Genomic DNA, 25,665 nt, shown 5'->3' on the forward strand with positions numbered 1-25,665 from the left:
CACACTTAACACAACATGTAAATAGTTGCACTTAACACACACGCCCATATCACATATTGTATTTTTGTGCCACTTGAAGTGAAAATTGTATTTCCTTATTTTGTGTGGAGAGGTGCTTTTCACACAAACAGCCATTGATTGAAACATGTAAATACCTGTTGTGTGGATAGTTTACTTTTCTGCAAAGCAAATTTGGCATCAGCTGTGTGTTTAGTGCCAGTTGGCTAATGGTTAAAATTGGTGAACATTACATTTGCCTAGCATCATTATGTTAATATTGTTAGTATTATTAGCATGGTAAGTTAGCTCAAAACCCACTGTGCCTAAGTAGAGGCGCACAGAGCGCCTAGCATGACCCTTGACTCCTATTTTGTTTGAAATGAAGCTCAGCTTAAAACCCACTGATCTGTTGATACGCTCAGTTGAACATTTGTGCTCCATCATACATTAATTCCTATTATATAGCTCATACGTGATGCCAGATTGTTATTTGGACTGTTCTGAACATTTCCGAATGGCACATTTAGTAGCAGTTTGTGCTATCTGAAATGTACTAATGGTACAGCTTTGAATTGCTACCACAGAGGATGTTATGTTTGCCAATTACAATAATAATCACAAACTGAAGTGCTGGTCTCAAAACAAAGAGGTTGTGATAAATTATTTAAAAGCCTGGAATTAAAACTCCAACACTAGACTTTCTGATTTATATTTAACTCTTGGAATACTAAAATAGTGAATATGTGGCGTGTGGAAACTGAGGAGCTCGTCATTTTGTTGTAATGTGGTGCACAATGAAAACTTTGACATCCACTTCTATAACTATAGATGGGTAATAAAAGTAATATGAGTCGTTGACACTTGGCCATTTTGTTGTTTTGCAGATAGCAGAAGCGGCTAAGACTTCCTCTCAGACTGATGACCTGTACCTGGATGATGCAGGCTCAGGAGGTTACTACCCTGAAGATGATGATGACTTCAACTCAGGGTCTGGCTCAGGTAAGACATATGAACACACACATACGCTCACAGACTTAATAGAAGAGACACACGCAGACTTGCAAGCTCAGCAGGCAATTATGCATCTACATTCATTTTCAAGTCTATTGCAGGTACGTTTTATGAACGCTAAATCTTTCTTTTTCATCAGCAGACTAAAGTTGTGCCATCATTACCTCCCTCATCCTTATATCCCTCTCCTTTCACTTCCTTTCTTTGACTGCCTCTCCTTTTCTTGCTCAATTTGAATTGAGATTGCCTTGTCACCCGGACTGCCATGGGCAAGTCTGCAAATTTTACATGTCTTTTTTTTATTAGCTCCTTTCTTCAACTTGCTTTAAGCACCTTTACAACACCCACTCCTTGGCGACAAGTAACTCTTTTCCAAGAGAGTTGTCTAACTGTAGCAAGGGAAGGTCATACTAGGTAAAAAGAGACCGGACAGTGATCAATAGCCCTTCTAATACTGTATATACCAGCTATTACTCTGCCACTGTGGCTTCTATAGAGGATTCAGACTGTAAATAAAACATAAAAAATTGAATCCACACTGTGTGATGTAGCATGAGACAAAGGTTAGGACTATGGACAAGAATTATAAATAATATGTATCCTCAATATCAGTTTAAAAATATCAATAACACACATACCCCTGTTATGCCACTTGCCCATAGATCATTCTCATCATCAGTTAAACAGCTTTTTTATATGCCATGAAGAACATTTTGTGCACTGCTCTTTAATTGAGAGACATAACTCACCTGTCACTCTCTTTCTGCTAGGTGGAGGTGAAGATGTGGTGGAGGAAACGGTGACTGTCAGTACGGTTTATATTGAACCCAAAGCAGCACAACCCACCCAGGACTCTACCAAAGATTTCACCCCCAGGGTGGACACAGCCACGGTCAAAGATAAGGCCAGGGACAGCGTACCCAGGAAACCATTCAGAACAGAGGTAAGATTGGACACTAGATAAGAGTCTAAAAACCACCTGCTCTGTCCTTTTATTAAGCAGGTATATCTTGGCATTGCAACACAATGTCGTCTATAATCACGTTGTAACTATCAGAGAGTGAGAGCACCACAGTATGTCTTTATCCGACCCAGTACGTCATCAAATCCCCTGTAATACCAGAAGCCAAGGGGTTGCTTTCAGGATAAAGATCAAGTACTCACGTCAGTTCTCTATGTTTTTGCTCCATTGCAAATTATGGAGGATTACCTCTCTCTCACACAATCACACATTTAGGAATCGTCCTAAATCTCACTTGTGCTGCACTCTTACTGTACTGGATGCTACATCTGTTTGGGATTAGTTGTCAAGGTCTCGAACCCCTAAGCCAAGCCTACCTGGCCATGTTCCATGTGTTTTCCTCTCACCTCTGTCACTACTCCATTGGCCAAATGCACTGGCTCTGTTTCATTTTGATCCTGAGCAGCCTTTTCTGTTGTGTTATTGGAAAGGGCATGGGATGCACGGGCCCAGATACATTCCAGAAACTTTGCTTCCTTTCTTAGACTCCCAGGATAAACTCGGGGCCATTGGCTGTGTTTCCATTGCCTACTTTACCAGGTCCCTGTACTGATCTCTTTGGGCAATCTGGATTTGTTCCATTTTCTTTGCTGGCCAGCCCCTATAGGTTTCACTGGCCAGGTTCCATTTTGGTCCCTAGTCCTCTTCTTACTAAATCCTCTTGCTAAGTGGGCTAGTGAAATACCCCCTTTCCCCCTCAAAATAATACAAACATTTAGGGAAATACACTTGTTCACTACCTTGCCAAGAGCTGGATGAGGAGATTCACACACTGCTATCTGAATATTGAATGTAAAGCTACAGCCAGAACATGGTTAGCTTAGCTTAGCTCAACATAAAGAAAGATTTTGTTTCATTAGGACAGGCTAGTTTCCCCCTGTCCAGTCTCTATGCTACATTAAGATAAGTAGTGGCTGTAATTTTATACGAGTGCAGCAAGAATTGCCTATGTTTCAAGCAGTTTCTTTAACATTAATAGTCATGACTGTAATTCCTGGCAGGAATTAAGGGATTAAGCAAAAGACCCAAAAAAAACTCAAGTCACACAGACAATATTCAAATAACAGAATGTGAAGGTCTGTCGGCAATAAAGCCTTAATCATTCTTCTTCCCCTTCTGTCTTCCACCTCCTGTCTTTCTTCCTCTATCGCAGGCACCAGTGCCAGTTACAGAGGACATGCAGAGGAACTTTATGACTAGTACAACAAGTGCTCCTGGCTCTCCACAGGAAGCCATTGAGGTCCGCACTGAAAACCTCTTCCAGAGAACAGAAGTGCTAGCAGGTACGTATGCATCACAATAAACCTGACCAACGTCAACGCATAAACATACATGTACTTTTTAAATTTGTCTCCAATTTGCGTTCCAAGTGTTTGTTTGGGTTTTATTTTTAAGCTAAAAGATATGCATTCTAATACAAAATCTCTGCAATAGACTCTTTGTGAAGGTGATATTGTTCAGTGTTTGCTAAATGTTTCATTTTGGAGAGTGTAGTTTGTGCTGCTGTTGGTCTACATCACATTATACAGAGGGAACAATAAGCCAATTACATTATGTCTTCGATGGATTTCTTGGGCTTCAGTGTTTCTCAAATTCGTATACAGCTTGTCAGCATATTTCTGGTAGATCACTAAGTCCTGAAGATGTAGGTAATATTTTCCCAGAAGTCTTCACCTTAGTCCATTTCCTCAAAATGATTATTTTTAGTAAACTGCGTCTGCATCCCTCTGTGGGACATTGTTGAGTTCACAGCATTGTGGTTCTTTTTAAGTGTGTGTTGCTTCCTTTGAAAAATAGGAAAGTGAAAAAGAAATTATCTGACTCAAAAATCACAGTTCTCTCTGATGCTGTCCCTCTTTGCCTGCTTGTCTGAGACAAACACTGATTGGCATCACACTTTTACTTTGTTGTGATATCCATTTTGTGTTGGCAATATGCAAAAACATTATCAACAAGGACAAACCAGGACAGACTCACCTCACATCTCTCTCTCTCTCTCTCTCTCTCTCTCTCTCTCTCTCTCTCTCTTCTATTGATATCATTTAATCTTTTGCATAATATTCTTGAATTGCGATAGAAGAATATGATTGCTAGTATAAAGTAGGAAATATATGTACACCTTCACCATTCTTTCCCTTCACTATCTCCTTCTTGAATATAATCATTACTCTTCATTTCTCTTATAACGTCTATAAAAATAATTCGCCATGATCTTATTTTCATTTATTCATTTTGCATTGCATTATTGCTTCCTGGAGCTCAGCTGTTGCATGTGTGCCAGGATCTTTGGGGGTAGTCAAACCTAAAGTGGAGCAGAGGGCAGGCTGAGGCATCAGGAGAGACCCTGAGCAGAAATGAGAAGCTATAAACAAATTGTACAGACATAACTGGGAGCGAGAGTGAAAGCAGCCTGTGTCGCGGGTTAGGAGCATTAGTGAGGAGAGTCCAGTCATAGCGTTGTCTCGAGGCATAGAGACTAGAAAATGTTTAAGACTGTGTTGCAAACTTCAATGTGGAATGTGAAAGACACTCAATGGCGTTGAGGTGGCATTATGGGACGTGTAGGAGACCGCTTCTTCAGAGCTTGACCCATATTAAAGAGCAAAAGTTGGCCACTATGATTGTGACCATAGTTTTTATTAATATGACTTTCTCTGAGTGTTGCAGTGTTTTGTAAAACAGGAAGTACTCTTATGTTTAACAAAATATTTGAACGCATCTTCTCAAACACAACAATATTTTATCTTACGATGAGTGTTAATGGCCAGTTGAGGAACAAGAAACCAAACTCATGCTGGACTGGTTGGTTGTTTGTCTCCAATAGATTTATTTGACTGTTGAGCAATGGAGTCAACAATGCCATCAGTTTGTTTCTCTTAAGCCCCAGTCACTGACTGGAATACAGACCCTGTTGAATGAACTACACTTGGATTAACACAGCTCTGTGTACCGATCAAGGACTGGAGAGTTAACATCCTCTTAATGGAACACTACCTTTTAAACTCACCAACACTCACTAAGAGGTGAAATAAACCGCAGAGAATGATTTACTCAGCATCTCCTGAAACACTCATTTTCCCAATGCTGTGACCTCAACTGGCTGCATTGGTTTGAACATTGAGCCTCGAAGGTTGCAGGATGGTTTCACCACATTAACCTCAATTTGGATAATTTGCTGTGGCATTTCCTTGACGTTTGTTGCGGCATAGCAGAAAACGTTGCTAAAATTAATTGTGTAAGTAATGATACGACATACTGTAAGACATAAAAAAAGACTACGTTGCCTTTTGAGCATTGATAGTTACCTCCCCTGTGTCTGTCTCTCTCAGCTGTTATTGCAGGTGGCGTGATCGGCTTTCTGTTTGCCATCTTCCTCATCCTCCTCCTGGTCTACCGCATGAGGAAGAAGGATGAGGGCAGCTATGACCTGGGAGAGAGGAAACCCTCTAGCGCAGCCTATCAGAAAGCCCCAACCAAGGAGTTTTATGCATAAAACCCCACCGTCTTGTCACCAGATCGACGAATCTCAAACAAACCTGTTCAAACACAACAAGAAACAACATGTTTTCAAGTTAATTAAGGAAAAAAATAGCATAAAGAAAAGCTTTTGCATAGAATGTTGTAATTGAGACCTTTTCTTTCTTTCTTTTTTAAAAAAAAATGAAAACCGAGCATTTCTCATTTAATGTCAAATCTCAGTGTATTATTTTGTGTATCTTTTGAAAAGGTTGGGGGGAAAAAATAAACAACATCTGTAAAGGCGAGGAAACTGATCGCATCTGTCTTCTGTTAAAGGAGCTGTTTTTAGTCGCTGACTACTTTTAACTGTAGCAGTATGTTATTTGTAAAGAGAAAAAAAAAACAATTTTAAAGTGGAAATAATTGAATATAATTATTCTGTATCAATCCTACTTTCATTTTTCTTTTTATTTTGTCCTAGCATGTCTGATGTTGATCTCTAAAGGTGTATTACATTAATTTATCTTTTCTCTGATGTTAAAAAATGCCTTTGTAGTTTTAAAGAAGCTCTTTGGTCATATTAACGCTGTTAACGGTCAATGTAAATGTTCTCCTTTCAGGTTACAATGTTTATTATTTGCTCTCACATCTGTTTTTTTTTTTTGTTTTTTTTTTTAGGCAAATGTGAGTATTTCATTATGTCTTGTTTGTTTGTTCTCAGTGTAGCCTTTATTTTATTTTTTTTTTATTTTTGACAGCAGTTTATTTTCATACCAGAAACTGGTCTTTGAAAGATAAAAATACAGTAAGAGTGTCAGGGCTAGGGAAAAATCACACATCTCACTTCTGTTTTATGTCCCGCTGAACTTTTCTATTCCCTGTAAATGGATTCTCTTTCACGCTGCACATTCACTGCTTTTGCTTCCCACTGCGCTGCTGTCATGCAGCGTGGCGTGTATGCAGAGTTTTGGGGTGAAGTTTTTTTTCTTCGTGGACCCACCTCCATCCCCAGCGTGTCCCTTAAAAGTTCAGTGTCTGCACCCAAACTCGGCTGACATCTCCTCCCCCTCTCTTTCCCTGTTTACCCTAACCTCCTTCACTCCAACCTCCCTTTTAATCACATTGGACCTCGGCCAGTTGAGCTGTCAATCCCCCTTAACGCCCCTCTCCCCACCAAACGCTCTGTTTTCTCACTTAGCTGTATGGAGCCACCCGGGCAGCCTGGTGTTATTGTCTGTGTCCCAGCATTGATGCTTTAGGCCCAAAGATGTGCTCAGTGAAGGCCTGCTACTGCTCGAACACAAACAAACCAGGCCAGGGCTGAATCCCTACATGCAGAGCACATTGCTCTGCGGCAAACACCAGAACCTCCTTCGAGAAACCTACTTTCTCAGAGGGATTGATAAATATGGCTGCATAGAGAAAGGAAGGTCAAGTTCTGAACATCTTAATAACTTTTAACACTCGATGCGGTTGTTTACAGCCTACACAAGGTAGACGAGGTCAAACCGACTTAAACAGCTGCTGCTAAATAGCCATGTAGCTTCATCAAATGGTAAATATCGCAGCGCAAGGACAAGTGTTACTGTCTTCTCTTTATAATGTCTACATGTACCTGCTCTGAAGATATGCATGTTTTGACTGGCAGGTTTGTGAAGTTGCCTATTTCAGCTGTACAGTAATGTGAAGTAGAAACAGTAGGTGCTGTCACATCATCTGAACTTGCAACACCACCCACATGCAGCTGTTCAACCCCGTACCTCTCCATCCTCCCTGCTCTCTCTCTCTCCTTCGTTTCGTCTCTCCGACGTCATTTGCTCGTCCGCTTTCATCCCACCTTTCTCCCATTTAATTTTTTATTTTTGTCATAGAACCTAAGGTACTGAACTATATTGCAAAACCCAAAGACTCACAGTATTTCTACTCCCACCACCTTCTCCCCCTCCCTCTTCATGGCTACATCATGTTGTTTTACTCATTCACTTTTTTTTTTCTTCTGTTAGAGACCTGACCTCTGAGTCCAATTGCTTATTAGTATATGAAAAGATATATAAATATATATAAATGTATATTCACAAATGTTTTAAACCTTCAAAGTGCCTACAATTTGGAAATGTACTTGCTCAAGGTGAGCATGTAGCAGGTGTGTACACAAAGGAGGGGTGTAGACGACTTGACTGACATTCTGTGAGCATGGATGACTGTAACGGTAACTTTTTTTTAGTCTTACAAAAGCTGACAGTATTGTACCTATAAGTTGAAACAACACTACTGAATAAACATTGTGGCCTAATACCCAACAGCTTGTGCCATCTTGTTTCAAAATTGTAGTTTTCGTTCTTCTCAGGATATCATAGTAAATCAGTATTGAATAACGCAGTGTGACTCCGGTTATAAGCATCTCCGATCAGGTGTTTTTGCAGTTACATATTGATGGAAAACCCCGAGTGTGATTTCAGGGATCCAAGTGAAAATCTGTCAGTAACAGATTATACAATGGATTAAGTTATTTAGCGAGCAGACCTGCCAAACATTTGCCTCTTGCAGCTTCCTGTCTCGGATAATGATTAATTGAATATCTCTGTATTTTGGCCACACAAAATACAGAGATATAATCTGTATTCTCTCCAATATTATTAAAATAACCACCAAATGATAAATTGATCAACCGATTACTCAGTAGTGAAACTGATGAACTGTACTTGAAGTTATTCAAAGCACATTTCTGTGATTAGTAAATAGCATACATCTTTATTCATTGTCTGTTAATCTGTGCTGGTAGGCAGCGTTCCAGTCTGTATGTTGGGTAACATGAAGCTAAGATAAACGTGTTCTGGCTCAATCTTATTTTTACTTTTCTGTTTCTCTTAAATCAGCTAATTAAGATTTAGCTGCTTGTAGCCATCTGTTTCCAGGATATATGCTACAAAGCTTATGGTTTTGATCAAACTCCAGTGAGAGAGCATATTTCCTAAAATGTAAACTATGTCTTTAAAATGTACTGGAAAATACAGCTTCATGTACCTTTGCGCAAACTCTTCTACTGGGATCTGTTTTGTATAAAAAGTCGAGAGCGGATGTCTTTACGGCTCATTAGCTACTTAAAAAAAACAAAGTGCTCATTTAGCTAAGGATTAAAAGTTATGTCTTTCTTTCTATGGTTACCTTTCGGCCTAAAATGCCTCACAGCAAAGGTGCCCCAAAAAAAAGTGTATTTCTATAAATAGAAGAGAGAGCATTTAAAATGTAGGGCTGCCTTCGACGCTCTGCAGCACATGTGCTCTCTTAACATTACTTTAAAGTCTAAGGGGATTATCACTGTGCAGATGAGTAATCTCAATGTGCTATATCATTTCAATGCTCTAATCTCACCCGTTACAGAGGGAGATTAGAGTAACGGTGTGGATTAATCTCGCACAGCATAGCACATCTTGAGTGGTGCAAGGAAGAGGAATGAGAAACCAGTGAGGCTCTAACAAAACTCTCAGGGGGTGGATTTATTCTCATTAACCAGTTTACAGATAATTAAATCATAGTACCACATTTTGCCGTATGCACAAAAAAAGTAAATGTAACTCTGGAAAAGCTGCTTTCTCTGAAAAGTGTTGTTGGCGAGCTGCAGTCACCAATAAAACGTTCAGTACGATTTTTTCTGTCTCGTCTGTTGGAAACTGTTGGAAAGAAGATGAATAAACTTATTTGCCAAAATACAATATACCTAGAAATGTATTGAGAGTGTAGCTTTTTTCTGGTTTTAGACATGAATCCACACAGTCAGGATTTGACCTGCTGCTTCATCAGTGCGGGGTTATTTATATTCAAAAGAGCCCCGACAAAACCTGCATGTGTGCACAAACCCCCTAGTTATGCTCCCTTTGAAGATAAGAAAGGACAGAGGGAATGTGAACATGCATGCATGCACATGTGTGTTAGCATGTCAAACCGGCTGTGTGCATGTGCATCCATGTTGTCTCTTCTCGTGACCAACCTGAGGGGAAAGGAATCACTGGGGACAGGATAAAGCTGCATCTTCTTGATATGTTGTTTTAAGTGACTACTCGTCTTTCTGCTCTTTTCTAAGGAATCGGGTCAGTATGTTCTAATATGGTATGTGATATTTGCCCAGAGGCAGTTTGTACAAGACATCCCAATAGGATAGGATCTATTTAGTGGGTGGTGAAGCACAGAGCCAATGAGGAAAGCCATTTACTGTATACCGAAGCTGTTCAGTAACAAACATTTCCCAATCTGTGTGCTCCTCTCTGTCTGTGCAGCTACATGTGTTTGCCCTTCAGTCTCCTGTTTGTGTCAGAGTTCAACCAGGGTTTATACAGCTTGTGTTTTGTTTAGGTTAATGTAAGGGGTCAGGATGTGCGTACGTCAGAAGAGAGAGCATGCATGTGAACCACACTTCGTCAAAGATGGCTGGGTGGCTTTTCTTCCTTTCTTTCCCGTTTTCTGTCTTTTTTTTTTTTCCATCTCTCTCCCTTTGTAGCTGCAGAGCTAATTCAATAAAGCTGTTGGCCCTCAACTGGTAGTCAGCACCAAACCATGCAGAAACATCAAGGAAATGGCGTCCAAGGTAAACAGGCTGTCAGGCCTCATAGCTGTCAGCTCATGGCTGGAGACTAAGTCCAGCCCTGACTAGGGTGGACACGCAACACCTCACTGCCCCAGCAGGCACAACAGGGACCTGCATTAAGCTATAGCACCAGTCCAAGACCAAGTCTGACAAATAAAACGGTGACAATTATAGTAGATGGAGCTCAAGTCGTAGTCCAAGACAACCGCAAGTCTATATTCCTGCCTGGCGTTTGTCGTAGTCGTCGTTGCCACAAGCCTCAGCCTCATTTTACTGAACCAGCTGTAGCCACTGATGCATGCATGGAGCTTTACAGCTCGAAATAAAACAAAACCTGCTCCGACAACAATTTAACACTGTAGGACCAAGTTAATGAGTAACAAAAAAGAAAAAAATGCTAACTGTGTCTTTTTTGTCTCACTGTCAAGAGGAAACGTGATAACCCAAAATGCAACATGCCTTAAATTCCATGATTACTTCTTTGGGAGAAAATGAGAAAATATAATAAGTGCAAAATTAATTTCAAGCAAAATCCTGTGCAGGAGAGAAACTTCTAGGCGTTAAAACAAAGATAAGATAAGAATTCTTTATTGTCATGATGACATGTCTCTTAAAACAGTGCTTGATCAGTGTTTCCTCTCCGTTCCAAAAGGCAAAACAGTCTAAGGGCTGGTGAAATTCACCCCCGTGTGGGAGGGAGCTCTTCTGAGTACTTGTTAGGATCAGAGGTTTTAGTGCTCAAAGACGCTTAAGGAGGTAAACCATGTCTGAACGTTGTGAAGAAAGTGCTTAAGTGCATTGAATTCCTACCAGTTTTGTTTGGGCCTAAGCTCCATCTCCTTTATTATTGTTCCACTTTTTAAAACCTAATTTATAAAAAAAAAAAAAAAGTGGGTCTTGTGTAATTTGGGTCTTGAGGTTTTAAAGCTTAATGATGCTTTTTACATTAGGCAGCCAAGCATGAACTAATTATGCAACAATTTTGCTTAGTTTGGATGATTCACAGGAGAATTTGAACAATTTAAATTCCTTAGTTGAAAGTATAAACAGAGCTGGTCCAGTACAACATTTCTGGTATGAAAGAGGGTTTAATGACTATTACCAACACATTCTGTTTATGAGAAGAGAGGTTTTCCAGCAGTTTGTTCGCAAAACAACAACTCACAGGTTGTAGTGAGTCAAGAGATGTTTGGAACATGATTCTTACTTTATGAAAACTGTATTTACAGCGTGGTGTTTAATTCTATAACAGTTCCATCATTATTTAGGGCAGAAAACTAATAGCAGATTTATTTCTACTAAAACAGACACTCTTATTTCCAAAGGACAGAATTCAGTTTCATCCACTTCGTTCATGCTATGTATTGCATACGGGCTGGGCGAGGGCAGAAGGAAAAAGGACGATTGTCCATGTTCCTTCTTCTTATCTAGTATTTTTATATTTATATGATTACAACTGATCTCACTCACATCACACTCAATTCGATTTCAGTGCAGCGATTGATTTTAACAACCTGATATTTTAGATATTCTGTTGACTCACAGTCAAACACCTTTCCTATATGGATATTGAAATTATTATAAATCCTTTATCAAGATAACCTTTACAGTTTCACATCTTATGAGCACACAAAGCCTATTGTGAGTATGTGCTGTAATAGCGTGTTTCACCCCAAAGGATGACCACTCCCTAACAAACTATGTTCTGCTCGGTTATTCAAACAAAGCTCGAGTATCAGTTTCAACTATTTTCTTACAGATTTCGAGCCAAAAAAATCTAAACATTCTGCTCCAAAAGCTCCAGCTGTCCCAGTTTTTCTGACATGACTTAAGAGCTGTTGGCCTGAGTCCGTCAGGCTACAGTGTTGAATGTTGGAAAAGCTCCCAATAAACACGCAGCCCTCGTCCCATTTTTCACAAATTTGCAGAGCATACAAATGAAGACATATTGAATCACTAATCATCTCAATTTTAAATTAGGCGATCTTTGTTTCTTCACGAGAACGTTGCAAATCAGCAGGGAGTTTGCAGTGGTGCAGCTCGCTGCAGAGCTAACATGCTCTACATGTATGAGCTGGATGCAGATGTTTAGCAGGCATAATTGTTTATTGTGTACACCATATTACTGTGGTTTGGCATGTTCAATAAAAAACAAAGTTCTCTCAGAAACCACCAGAAACATAATGTGATCACAACAAGACTGTCGAATTGCAGCTGGGACGATGCACAGAAAAGGCTCCGATAACCTTCCACACACACGACAAACTCAATTTAGAGAAACAACAAGCTGCTCACTTTGCCACTTAATCACCGAGTTTCTTGATTAAACGCTGGCTGATAATGAATGCCAATGCACCACCTTCCTTCCTCTTGATAGGATTTGGAAATCATTTCGTTCCCTCAGCACCGTCGCACAAACATTTCTCATCACTAGACTTCTCATCTTCCACAGCTATATCCTGCTACATGATATTACCATCATTTCATTTAAATGCAGCGTGCTCATTGGAGGTCCTCTGAGGGAAAATGGAAGTTTTGTTTTTGATTAGAGTCCCTGTGATGGGAACGTTTATAACCATTATATACTAATTAGATTTGAAGCTACAGGGAGGGAAAGTCATATGGATTTGTGCTCAGAGTACATGGGAATGCTCTCTGTTCTGGGACTGGAATACACAGTCGTGATGGTTTGAATTATGGTTTTCAGTAGTTTTAGGGCATGTAAGATAGACTCTATCTACACGTATCCACTGTTGTAGTCAAATACATAGATGTAAAGCAGGGTTTCCACCTTTCTAGTAAAGGAGAAAGGATGCATCTTTTATATTTACACATATACATCCAGTCAGAAGTTCAGTCAGGTTACAAGTTTTGTTTTTTTAAATTGTTTGATTAAGTATTCATCACCGAAAAGAGGATACTCCTCAGTTGCTGAACTCTGGAAGACCCGTTCTAAAGACCTCGCTGTGCATTACTGCCTTTGTTCTCCAAATCACTGCAGTGTTTTATGATGAAAGACTTATATCTCCAAATAAATCATCTTTCCAGGACGTTAAAACCAGGCAGCTGTCAGCGGCGAGTGAAACCACCCGCCACGAGGGATGTTGAACCCAATTAAAATGCCAGTACCAGAATTCGTTGGTTGAACAAGCTCTTTATTATAGATTATGAATGTATTGGTTGGAGTCTGATTGCAGGAACCGGGTAGCCAGAGTGCGTGGATCTATGGATAAAGAGAGGAGAACTGATGATGAGGCAGGGGTAGGGAGCAATGGTGGGTCAGTGGAGACGTTAGCCGGGCACAGTGTGGTGTAGCTGGGTGGATTAGGTCCTCCTCTTCGTGTGCACACAACATACAAACAATCCAAGAGAAAGCCAGAGAGAAATCCCACAGATATATAAGGTACACGTCCAGTATTCACAGTCATCCACAATCCATATACAAAAGAGGGAGATCCGGTACTCACAACAGGCGTCCTCAGACAGTACTATAGACAGGGGCAAGAGCTGGAGAGCAGGTCCAAACGAGAGCAGGGGTCCAAAACCAGAAAAGGCAAAGAGAATCAAGTCACAGTCTTTCAAAGGGGCAGGCAAAACTCAGGGTCGAAAATACGGTCCGGTCTGTAACAGATGCAAACAAGATAACTAGAAACGCTGGAAAGTCAAACACAGGGTCAGGACAATCTGGCAGCTCTCTCAGGGGAAGAGTCAGAATATAAAGGGAGCTGGCACCAGGTGAAAACAATGAACACAGCTGGAAGTGATTGGAATAATGAGAATCAAGCTGCCAGCAACAGGAAAGAAAAACAGGAAGTCAGCCACAAAACTAAAAGCAGGACAGGAAGCCCTGTAGGATCATGACAGTACCCCTCCCGGAACGGACGGCCCCCGACGTCCCCCAGGCTGGCCAGGGAGGGAACGGCGGAAGGCGGAGATCAAGGCAGGGTCAAGGATATGACGGGCCGGAACCCAGGAGCGCTCCTCCGGACCATAGCCCTCCCAGTCAACCAGATACTGCAAACCACGCCCCCGCCGCCGGGACCGCAGAATGCGCCGGACAGAGTAGACCGGACCACCGCCGACGAACCGGGCGGGCGGAGGGGGACCGGAGGCGGGCACGAACCGACTGGAGAGTGCTGGCTTCAGACGGGAGACATGGAAGGTCGGGTGAACACGCAGAGCCCGAGGGAGTTGCAGGCGGACCGCCACTGGATTCACCACCTTGGAGACAGGGAAGGGGCCAACGAAGCGAGGCGCCAATTTGCGACACTCAGTCCGGAGGGGTAGGTCCTTGGCGGAGAGCCAAACCTTCTGACCAGGTCGATACAGGGGGGCAGCAGCACGGCGTTTATTAGCCCACTTCTCGTAACTACGGACAGAGCGAAGGAGGACAAATCGGGCACGCCGCCAGGCTCGGTGACATCTCCTGACTAGAGCAGAAGCTGAAGGTACCAGGGTCTCAGGGTCCAGGCTCGGGAACACGGGGGGTAGATACCCATAGACGACTTCGAATGGAGGCCGTCCGGTAGCAGAGGAGGGAAGGGAATTGTGGGCGTATTCCGCCCAGACCAGATTCTCAGACCACAGGGAAGGATCCCGACCACAGAGCAGTCTCAGTGCCGTCTCCAGCTGTTGGTTCAACCTCTCGGTCTGGCCGTTCGTCTGAGGATGGAAGCCAGAGGAGAGGCTTACAGAGATGCCCAGGAGGCGACAGAACTCTGTCCAGAATCGCGCCACAAACTGAGGACCACGGTCCGAGACCACATCGCGGGGGAGGCCGTGTAGGCGGAACACGTGTTGGAGGAGTGCTTGAGCTGTTTCCTTGGCAGAGGGGAGCTTGGGAAGTGGGACGAAGTGAACCATCTTGGAGAAACGGTCCACGATAGTGAGAACGGTCGTCATGCCCTTGGAGGGTGGCAGGCCAGTAACAAAGTCCACAGAGATGTGTGTCCATGGGCGGAGTGGAACAGGAAGGGGGCGAAGCAAACCAGCAGGACGTCTGTTGGAGGGTTTATTCTGGGCACAGTCAGGACAGGCCGCGACGTACTCTCTGACATCTGCCCGCAGGGTAGGCCACCAAAACCTACGTTGCACGACAAAGCAGGTCCTAGCAGCCCCTGGGTGACAAAAGAGGCGAGAAGCATGACCCCACTGCAAGATCTTAGCCCTGAGGGCTTCAGGGACGAACAGCCTCCCCTCAGGACAGGATGAGGGACCTGGTGCAGACCTCAGAACATCCAATACCTCTTGTTCGATGTCCAGCCTGGCTGCCCCGAGACGAGCTGAATGAGGGAGGACAAAGGCAGGTTCTTCTGTCATGGTGCTGGGATTGTGCAGCCTGGAGAGCGCATCAGCCTTGCTGTTCTTGGTACCTGGAAGATAGGACAAGGAGAACTGAAAACGGTCAAAGAAGAGAGCCCATCTAGCTTGTCTGGGATTAAGCCTCTTAGCAGTTCGAAGGTATTCCAAGTTCTTGTGATCAGTCAGAACCTGGAAAGGCTGACTGGCCCCCTCTAGCCAATGTCTCCATTCCTCCAAAGCAAGTTTCACTGCGAGAAGCTCTCGATCTCCAATGCTGTAATTACGTTCTGCTGGTGTTAACCGTCTGGAGAAAAAGGCGCAGGGGTGTAACCTCTGGTCTGAGACAGAACGTTGTGAGAGGACCGCTCCTGCCCCAGTGTCAGAGGCATCTACCTCCAGAATAAACTGGAGCTTGGGATCTGGGAGAGTGAGGATGGGAGCGGAACAGAAGCTATCCTTGAGCGACTGAAATGCTTGCTGGGCTTCTGGACTCCAAGTGAAGCGAACTTTGGCGGAGGTGATGCGGTGGAGAGGTGCTGCTATGGTACTGAAGTTGCGTATGAACTTTCTATAGAAGTTTGCGAATCCAAGGAACCGTTGGACCTGTTTACGGTTCTCAGGGGTAGGCCACGAGGCTACTGCTTGGACCTTAGTGGGATCCATCTGGACCTGGCCCGCTGAGATGATGAACCCGAGGAAGGATACCGTAGGGACATGAAATAGGCATTTCTCTGCCTTGACAAAAAGGTTGTTCTGCAAGAGGCGAAGGAGAACTGCCCTGACATGGGACGAATGCTCGGTCTCAGAAGGGGAGAAAATCAGAATGTCGTCAAGATAAACAAAGACAAATTTATTCAGCATATCTCCCAGCACATCATTGACCAAGTTCTGAAACACGGCAGGAGCATTGGACAGCCCAAACGGCATCACCAGGTATTCATAGTGGCCAGACGGTGTGTTGAAGGCTGTCTTCCATTCATCCCCCTCTCGGATTCGCACCAAATGATAGGCGTTGCGCAGATCCAGTTTGGTAAAGATCTTGGCATCCTGTAAGGGTTCAAAGGCAGAGGACAAGAGAGGGAGAGGATAACGGTTCTTAACAGTTATCTCATTGAGACCACGAAAGTCTATGCAGGGCCGAAGGCCCCCGTCCTTCTTACCAACAAAAAAGAATCCTGCTCCGGCTGGAGAGGAAGACGGACGAATCAGGCCGGCTGCAAGAGATTCTGATATGTAGGAGGCCATGGCTTTCTGTTCCGGAGGCGAGAGTGGGTACAGCCTGCCCCTAGGAGGAGTGGTACCGGGGAGTAAGTCTATGGTGCAGTCGTATGGCCGATGAGGAGGTAAAGAGGTGGCCCTAGACTTACTAAAGACTGCTTTAAGGTCCAAATACTCAACTGGGACCCTGGACAGATCAGGAAATGACTCAGGTGGTTGGCAAGGTAAGTGTAGCTCTGGAACGGCCGACCTGAGACACTCGGAAGAGCACCGGGAGGACCAACCCACAATCTGACCCGAAGACCAATCTACCTGGGGGTTATGTGTAGTGAGCCAAGGGATACCAAGAACAACAGGGTGATGGGGAGACCGGATCACAAAGAATTCTACTGTCTCCACATGGTTGTCTATTGTGAGAGTAAGGGGTGCAGTTTGCAAAGTGACATGATGTAATAGCCGGTCATTAAGGGACTGAACCTGAAGAGGCTGAGGTAATGTGGCAGTAGGTATATTATGGTCTTGAATTAACTTCCAGTCGACGAAGTTAGCATCTGAACCAGAATCTATGAACACTGGGACCTGAAGTGAGGTGAGCTTATAAGACAGTGAGGCTTGAACCAAGGAGCGAGAAGATGAGGGAGAGGCCATGGAGTGGCTCAGCAACGACCTCCCGAATCGTGCTGAGCCCGACCTTTTAGTGGACAGGAAAGTGCCTTGTGACCAGAAGCTCCGCAGTAGAGGCAAAGGTTACCTCTGAAGCGTCTCTCTCTTTCCTCAGGAGTCAAGCGAGATCGACCCAGCTGCATGGGTTCCAGTTCCTCCCTTGAAGGGCTAGGAGACAGCTTAGGCTCAGGTGTCCGCCATGACGAGGGATGAGATGGCGTGATGGTAGGTCGGGAGGGACGAGAGGAACGGTTCCGCTCGAGTTGGCGTTCCCGGAACCGCCCGTCCAGACGGGTGACGAGATCCATGAGACTCTGGAGATCTGTGGATGGGTCGTGGGTGGTCAAGGCATCTTTAATGCGATCCGACAGACCCCGGTAGAAAGCGTCCATTAGGGCTGCCTCATTCCAACCACTGTCAGCAGCCGCGGTCTGAAAGTCTATAATGTAATCAATGGCAGATCTAGATCCTTGGGTTAATGAGAGCAGAGAATGAGAGGCCTCAACAGCAGGATTAGCAGGATCAAAAATTCTGGTCAACTCCAGCCCAAACTCCCGAAAAGAACCACAACAGTCAGCTCGGCGAGCCCACTCGGCGGTTCCCCACCGTCGAGCCCGCCCGGTGAGAAGAGACAAAACATATGCTACTTTGGCACGTTCAGTAGGGAAGGCAGAAGGTTGCAATTCAAAGACCAGCTCACACTGCGTCAAGAAGGGCCGACATTCTCCTATCTGTCCTCCATAACGTTCAGGTGGCGGTATCTTTGGTTCCCAGTCAGGTCGGTAAGTGGGCCCGGTAGATGCAGAGGTGGAGGGACTTTGCTCTGGGGAGTTAGACATGTTGGCTACCTGTTTAAACAGACGAAAGACAAGAGTGTACAGAGAGCCGACACTGAATTCATGGGAGACCAGAGCTTGTTCTATGCGTTTCTGCCAAGACACAGAAACTGAACTGGCTGGGTTCATTTTGGCCAGATTGTTCTGTCAGCGGCGAGTGAAACCACCCGCCACGAGGGATGTTGAACCCAATTAAAATGCCAGTACCAGAATTCGTTGGTTGAACAAGCTCTTTATTATAGATTATGAATGTATTGGTTGGAGTCTGATTGCAGGAACCGGGTAGCCAGAGTGCGTGGATCTATGGATAAAGAGAGGAGAACTGATGATGAGGCAGGGGTAGGGAGCAATGGTGGGTCAGTGGAGACGTTAGCCGGGCACAGTGTGGTGTAGCTGGGTGGATTAGGTCCTCCTCTTCGTGTGCACACAACATACAAACAATCCAAGAGAAAGCCAGAGAGAAATCCCACAGATATATAAGGTACACGTCCAGTATTCACAGTCATCCACAATCCATATACAAAAGAGGGAGATCCGGTACTCACAACAGGCGTCCTCAGACAGTACTATAGACAGGGGCAAGAGCTGGAGAGCAGGTCCAAACGAGAGCAGGGGTCCAAAACCAGAAAAGGCAAAGAGAATCAAGTCACAGTCTTTCAAAGGGGCAGGCAAAACTCAGGGTCGAAAATACGGTCCGGTCTGTAACAGATGCAAACAAGATAACTAGAAACGCTGGAAAGTCAAACACAGGGTCAGGACAATCTGGCAGCTCTCTCAGGGGAAGAGTCAGAATATAAAGGGAGCTGGCACCAGGTGAAAACAATGAACACAGCTGGAAGTGATTGGAATAATGAGAATCAAGCTGCCAGCAACAGGAAAGAAAAACAGGAAGTCAGCCACAAAACTAAAAGCAGGACAGGAAGCCCTGTAGGATCATGACAGCAGCAAAGAAGGGGGATGTGTCTTTGAAGTCAAATCTGTGTGGAGTAAACCGGATGATGCTGCAGTGCAGCAGTCAGACTAAATATTTGTTAATGCTCAACTTCTTCATTTTTAGTGAAACTGTCATATTGACAGCACTTTGTAGCAGCTGGAGTCCAAAGACGCTCGCTCACATCGATTAGCTGGAGATGAATGCGATGGACACGCTGATGTTTGTCTGACACCGCAAGCAACCTCAGTATTTCTTGGTGAACACACAATGAACAGATCATTAGCAGTCATGTGGGAGCGGTGACTGTTAATGATCTGTCCAGACCACCCCGCTGCTGAAAGGCTGCAAAGCACCAGCATCTCATGAACCTCTTGGAAAGCTCTTCCGTGTCTCATCTTTGGAGTGGTGTCATGCAATGCTGCGGCAAACTTTGCACAGATTGCTCCTTAATAGGAGCAACTCGAACGCATTTCATCAATAATATAATGGATGTTGAGGGATGCCAGGTTTACTGTACGTCTGATAAGTAGCGCTAACAGTTAGCTGTTGAATTGTACACCCAAAATGCTAAAGCTGTGACAGCCGGTGAACATCAGGTACTAATGTAAAAATGGGCTCCTGGCAATTCAGCTATATCATTTTCTCTCTCTCGCTCTGTCACTACTCCCATCATGGCTGATTGCATTTTCATCATTGGTGACAGACAGAGCCTCTGTCTGCAAATGAAACTGCTTTTTATTTTTTTTTATTTTTTAAATCTCACTCTGCCTGACAGTTTTCCACGCCCGCATGTCCAATCAGAGCAAAATGCCACTCCCCCCTTTACTTTGATTCACTATGTGTCGACTGAAGTTTGTGTTTTCAGGAAGCTGCAGCGTGTGCAGCTGTCAACCTGCTAATGATCAGCTGTGCCGCTCTTCAGAGCTCTGCTGTACATTTCATCATGACATAGAAAGGACTTGTTTTCAAGGCATGTCTGAAAGCAGTGATTAAACGTATCAGCAGCACCAAACATGCAATTTCTATATGCTCGTGTTTACAAATTCAAAATAGGTGATTAGTAATTGACGGCGGTGTGAGAATGGTGGAGCACTTTGCGTTTGAATATCTCAGCACCTCTGCGGTTTTTATTCCTCAGCCTGACTCTTTGGGAACGCTGCGTTTTCATGTGACAGCTGATAAGTTCGGTGACACACCACAGTGCCACGTTCGGCTTCAAACGCCCGAGCATTCGCCTCTGTTTCTATTCTGATTCTTCACTCAAGCCTGTGTGCACCTTTTCATCCGTCTGTGACTCAACCATTCAGACAACACCGCTGATTGAGCTTCAGCAACAACAAAAGGGAAAGACACTGGCTGTTTGACTCAACAGACGCGGCTTTCTGTTGTCTGCTTGGCTGATCTTTCTCTCTCTGTCCCTTTGTCTCGTCTCTGCTCTTCCTCCCTTTCACTCGCCTCCCTACCTGCTGTTTTTTAATGGCTGAGCGGAGGCAGGGGCGAAAGAGAGAGTGAGTGAGACAGACGGTGAAGAAAAGAAGGATAAGGGGGGTGAGGATGGAGGGGAGAGGAGAGAGGGAGGGCTCTAGGCAAGGCTTTAATGAAGACCCTTTGAAGTTTGCTGTGATTGAGCAGCACCCGTGTCCTCTTCAAAAGGGCCCAACATCTCTCTGAAGACATGTCGTCATTCCTTCTCCCTTCACATTTTCCATCTCTCTCTCTCTGATTTCTTTCCCTTTGTTTCTGTCAGTTCCACGTGAGATCTTTACTTCCTCTTTCTCCTACGACTGGCTCCTTTCACCACCGCTCTGCTCTCCTCCCCTCTCACCAGCCCCACTCCTGTCCTCTGTGATCAGGACATGGATCATGTCTCGAGTTAACTAACCGTGGTGGTCCCGTCCTGTTAGCTTCGGGACTTTGAGGCTCGTGACTTCAAGACTGGATGAGATGTATTTGAAGAAGGAATGCGTGCGTGTTTTGCCTCGGTTGCCTGGGTACATCAGTCCATATGTATCAACGGCATACATTCAGAAAAACACATGCCTGCCACTGGCATTCAGAAAGAGATAGCGATTCCCCTCCCATCATCCCCTGGCACTGATACTACTCTGTTATCTCAACAAAGTGGCTCCGTGGGCGATTTTGCAGCTGTCCACCCATCAATCCAGCCCCCCTACACTCTTTCTCATCCTCATCTTCTTCCTTCTCCTTTGCAGTGACCCTACAATAACCCTTTCTCAAGCTAATTGATCTGTACTTCACTGTTATGGAACGTCTGCCTGAAGCAATCTTTCGCCCATGTTACGAAACAAATATATACTGTGCTGCACATGGTTTGCACTTGAACTGCGGGGAAGTGAAGTTCAGATGTCAATACTTTTTAAGTGTGAGGTAAACTATTAATATATCGTAGAAACCATCTAATGGACCATACTAACACTCTGGCAAGCTTTAGCCCACTTACTACATGTACTACTGTACTTTCCATTGCTTGGGTTTGGTCCTTTAGTTATAATTAAGGAAACTCTTAATGCCTCCACAAGTAATTATATTGTAGACAACGGTATGCTTGTGAGTTTGTGGCAACAGTTTATGCAGGGCTTACAGTGAATTCCGGAGCTGGGATCTGGCAAATCTGTAGTTCAAGAGGTGTGTTGTGTTGAGTACATAGTGTACATACTCTGCTCCAGCTAGATATTTGATTTCTGACATATCTGCCATCTCCAGACTAACCAATAATGATAATGATCACTTCCACAATCCTTTAAATGACTTAAAGGCATCCTGTGGAAATAGAGGCACCATGGAGTAATCTATGTGTGTTTGCATGAGTGGGGCCCCACTTTGTTTCCATAGGTCGTCCATCTATAAGAAAAATGCAGGGTACTTTTAAACTCGGGGTTTATACCTGCCTTCTTTCTTAATATACAGTAATGCAGTCATGTGCTGTTGTGTGTTTGGAGGCTGGAATGCGTGAGTTTAACTCTGGGTCACGGAGGCCGGGGACAGTAAGTCAGCCACTGGCGAGCTTAGTCTGTGTGATTACAGCCCCCTTCTCATCCAGGCCCTGTTTTTGCAGCATGGCCAGCGAGAGATTAATGGGGTTGAAAGAAAACATTAGCGCAGTGCTTCGGTTCACGCTCACCTCTCTGCTTCTGCCAACTTGAGCGTGCCGCCCTCAGCCTTTTTCACCGCTCTCTCACTGTAGCTCCCGTTTACAGCAGAGTTCAGAAACCCTGGATTTAGCCTCTACTGTGAATTAAAGGACATCCTAATCACACGTGTTGCAGGTCGTGCTACTTAATATGAAGCATGTTATCAAACTTTTGCAGCTAAAAGTCAAATAAAACCAGTGAAAATGTTTTTCTCAGTAACAACACAATATTAAAGAAAACTTTCTACTTGGGATTCTCTTGTATTAAAACTGACAACTGTGATGTGGTAATAATTATTGTATCACACCAGAAATAACCTGACTTATAAAAACACTGCACAAGGAGAATATTATCTTCTAAGGTCCTTTTGCTATTCCCTCTCTTCAGCTGCTCACCGAGGCAGTTGTCTGAGGTTTGGAGTCCCATCATGCAGCCTCATGCCTGGAGAACAGCTTTGATTGCTAACACATAAATGATTCACTGAGTCATATTTTTAGGCTGGAGCCATTTTGAATGATGTATTTATCAAGTGAGCTGTTCTGTATGTGTCCATATTCGAGTTGGCATAAATATGTCGTGAGTTTTTTTAACTTTGGGTGCTTTAAATGCTTTAAAATATTTATTTTAAGGCTTTGACTTTGTGTATTTCTAACCATCTGAAGGCAGAGAACCTGGAAACCTGGGATATGAATGAAAGAAAATAATGTTGCATATTAAATATAGATGTTTTTTTTTATTGTAAACTATTTTTGTGTTTCTCTTTTAAAAATATAATTTGTTCACAATATTAAAGGTTTTATGTTGCAATGAGAGGTTAATCATTTATATAAGAGGGAAGGTCAACAACCCTGTCCTGTCCAAACAGTAGCCACAGGTTATTAACATCAGTATCCTACAGTAACTTTCCCTGTTACAAATCCGGCCCCCGATGTAACCAGCTATCCAATTAACAGGCTGGTGGGCGACCTGTGTACTGTAAATGTACTAAAGAAGCTTTTATACATTACATTAAAAGATGCTCCCAAAGTCCAGGAGCTCCAGAAAGCTGCAGGAGCAAACCGTCAATCAAGCCTGTCAATCAAACGCCTACACACCAATCAAATCCGTCATTAAGCCTACTTACCGCTGCACCATAAATAAAAATCAGTAATAACACTGATGACACGCATTAGGAAAGTATCATATAAGCCACAAGAAGTCCTTGCAAGTTTTTCTCAACTGAAAAATTTACTTTTTTCCCCTCTGACATTATGTTGATATGTCTTTACGCTAACTTGAAATTCAAGAATCCACCACAGACATAAAAAATAATGCCAATTTTAGTTCATCCTGCAGGTTGTAGAGCATCTTAAGATGTTCTTAGTTTTCTGTGAGTGAGAAGAAGGCACTCGGTGGTCAACATTATGCTGCTGATGCCTCGAGTTAGCGTATCTCTGATCAATGCCTTTAAAGCTTAAGAAGGTTTTTGAGACGGGATTACACAATCATCTTATACCCTCAGGCTCGGTTTGGGAAACCTGCTTTAGAAACAAAGTGATACAGACAGGAAAGATGCACAAAAGCAAACCAAGTGGCACAAACACACACACACACACACATACACATGCAGCACACACTCCCAGTTACTGCTGCTTTCCTGTTTTGACTTATTGCTTTTCACCTGAAAAACATCATGAAAAATAGATACGTCCACCTCTTAGGCGAGGCTGAGGATGCTGATGATCCACAGAGATGAAGAGAGTCTCCTCTGATTGGACTATATTACTCCTTTTTCTCTACAATTACTCTGACGAGCAGCGGTTGTTGTACACAATGACACATTTCATAAAGAAGAGGAATGGGAGTTGAATGTGCTGCTGGCTTCGTTATTGCTAGTTATTCAGATATGTCACCGAGCTCACAAGTACTTTAATGCAACTTTTCTGTGTTTTCAGGTACGGAGCGTTTCTCTCTCTCTCTCTCTCTTTTTTTATTATGGTTCCCAGTTCTCTGATTACCCAAAGCTGGTCGTAATGACTGACTGTAAATCACATTTGTAGTGTAGGAAAAGAGTGGGTGTTAGAATGTGAATCAGCTTTTATTCTTCTGCTTTTGTGAAAATATGACTTTTTTTCTTTCATTTCACAGGAAGATCAGATCATCTGATGCTCTGCCACCCTCCATTCCTCTCTCTCTTTCTCTCTCTCTTAGAATAAACGACTCTAATACTCATCATGTTAGGATGCCAAGTTGTTCAAAGATAGCCGATATGAAAACCTTTTACTAGCGATGTTATTGGCAAAACACTGTGCAGCATAGTTCAGGATATAAATCTGCCATAGATTGATAAGAAATGTAATAATGTAGTATTATTTATTTGTTCCCTTATATGATGTGATACCACGTTCATGTAATACAGAGCACTGACTGACTGGTTTATCGGGTGTCAGTGTCCCAAAAGGACACGTGCAATAATCTTTCTACTTTAAAGCTCGTCTAATCATTTTTGTTTTATTTTAACAACAGATTAAATGACTTTTATGTAAAACAGGTCGCTCACTGTGACAGGCTCGCAGACATTTATCTTTTTTTACCTCGTGGGTTTAGTTTTCAAAAGCTGGAGGCCAGCATGTGATCGTTTTTAGCAGCTTTGCGACATCATATTTGAGCTAAGAGACGAAGGCCACGATGGTTTCTGCCTTTTCCAGTGTGCGGAAAGTCTGTTATTGTAGGTTTGAATAAGAAACATGGTCGTTTTTCTGTCAGGACGATTAATATGCGTTTTCCAATGCTGTGACTGAGACAAATAATTTCATGCTGCTTTAGTGCTGAGGTCTCTTCACACAATGACTTTGCTGAGCTCCACCTTTTTTGTTTATGTCAGAATGTTACATGTCATGTCTGGGCACAGCGCTCACAGACTGATGTTTGTTTTAGGTCAGGAATTGCTAAAATGGTTATGTTTGGACCTGGACTCCACCCTGAGCTCCAGCACCAAATCACCCTCCGTCACCCCCTCCGCCCTCACACCCATCTAACTATACCCTTCTTAGAGAAAATTGCATTTCTTGCAAAGGCACTTACAGAAACCACTCCCTTGTAAAGTTCTAGCGGTTGCATGCGACTGCTTATAAAAACAGACAGCGGCCTATTAGCACCAAATTAGGCTTTTACACAGTGTTATGAAATGGGAGGCAGTTTCAGCGTGGCAAACTGAAGTTTAGAGATGGGTAAATGGTGGTTACACAACACTGTGGGGTTTTATGTTTCTTCTTTAAACAAGCAGCTAAGAGAGACCGGGAATCGAACCACTAGACGACTGCTCCACCAGTGTGTTTAGTGCTAATGCCAACATTTTAAACTGATGTTGTGAATATTAGTCTGAGTATATTGTTAGTTGACAGTTAGTTACAGTAGGTAAGGTAGTAGTGAGTAGCGCCTGCTCTCTATTCTTCTTATCCAGACTACCTTAAGCATTTGAACAAACTCTCTGAGGCAGACAGCATTCA

The 25,665-nt window shown here is 43.5% G+C and overlaps 1 protein-coding gene across 1 annotated transcript in view; it reads left to right on the forward strand.

Moving 5' to 3' along the window:
- LOC113154992 (syndecan-2-B-like) overlaps window positions 1-7,793 on the forward strand; it is a 35,810-nt gene extending 28,017 nt beyond the window's left edge. The window contains exons 2-5 of the mRNA XM_026349446.1: window positions 885-999; window positions 1,782-1,954; window positions 3,186-3,315; window positions 5,362-7,793. Coding sequence (XP_026205231.1) covers window positions 885-999; window positions 1,782-1,954; window positions 3,186-3,315; window positions 5,362-5,525 — 582 coding nt within the window. The 3' untranslated portion in view covers window positions 5,526-7,793. The remainder of the gene's footprint in view (window positions 1-884; window positions 1,000-1,781; window positions 1,955-3,185; window positions 3,316-5,361) is intronic.
- Window positions 7,794-25,665: the final 17,872 nt, after the last annotated feature.

This window comes from Anabas testudineus, chromosome 11 (assembly GCF_900324465.2).
Source record: "Anabas testudineus chromosome 11, fAnaTes1.2, whole genome shotgun sequence".
Classification (NCBI taxonomy): Eukaryota; Metazoa; Chordata; class Actinopteri; order Anabantiformes; family Anabantidae; genus Anabas; species Anabas testudineus.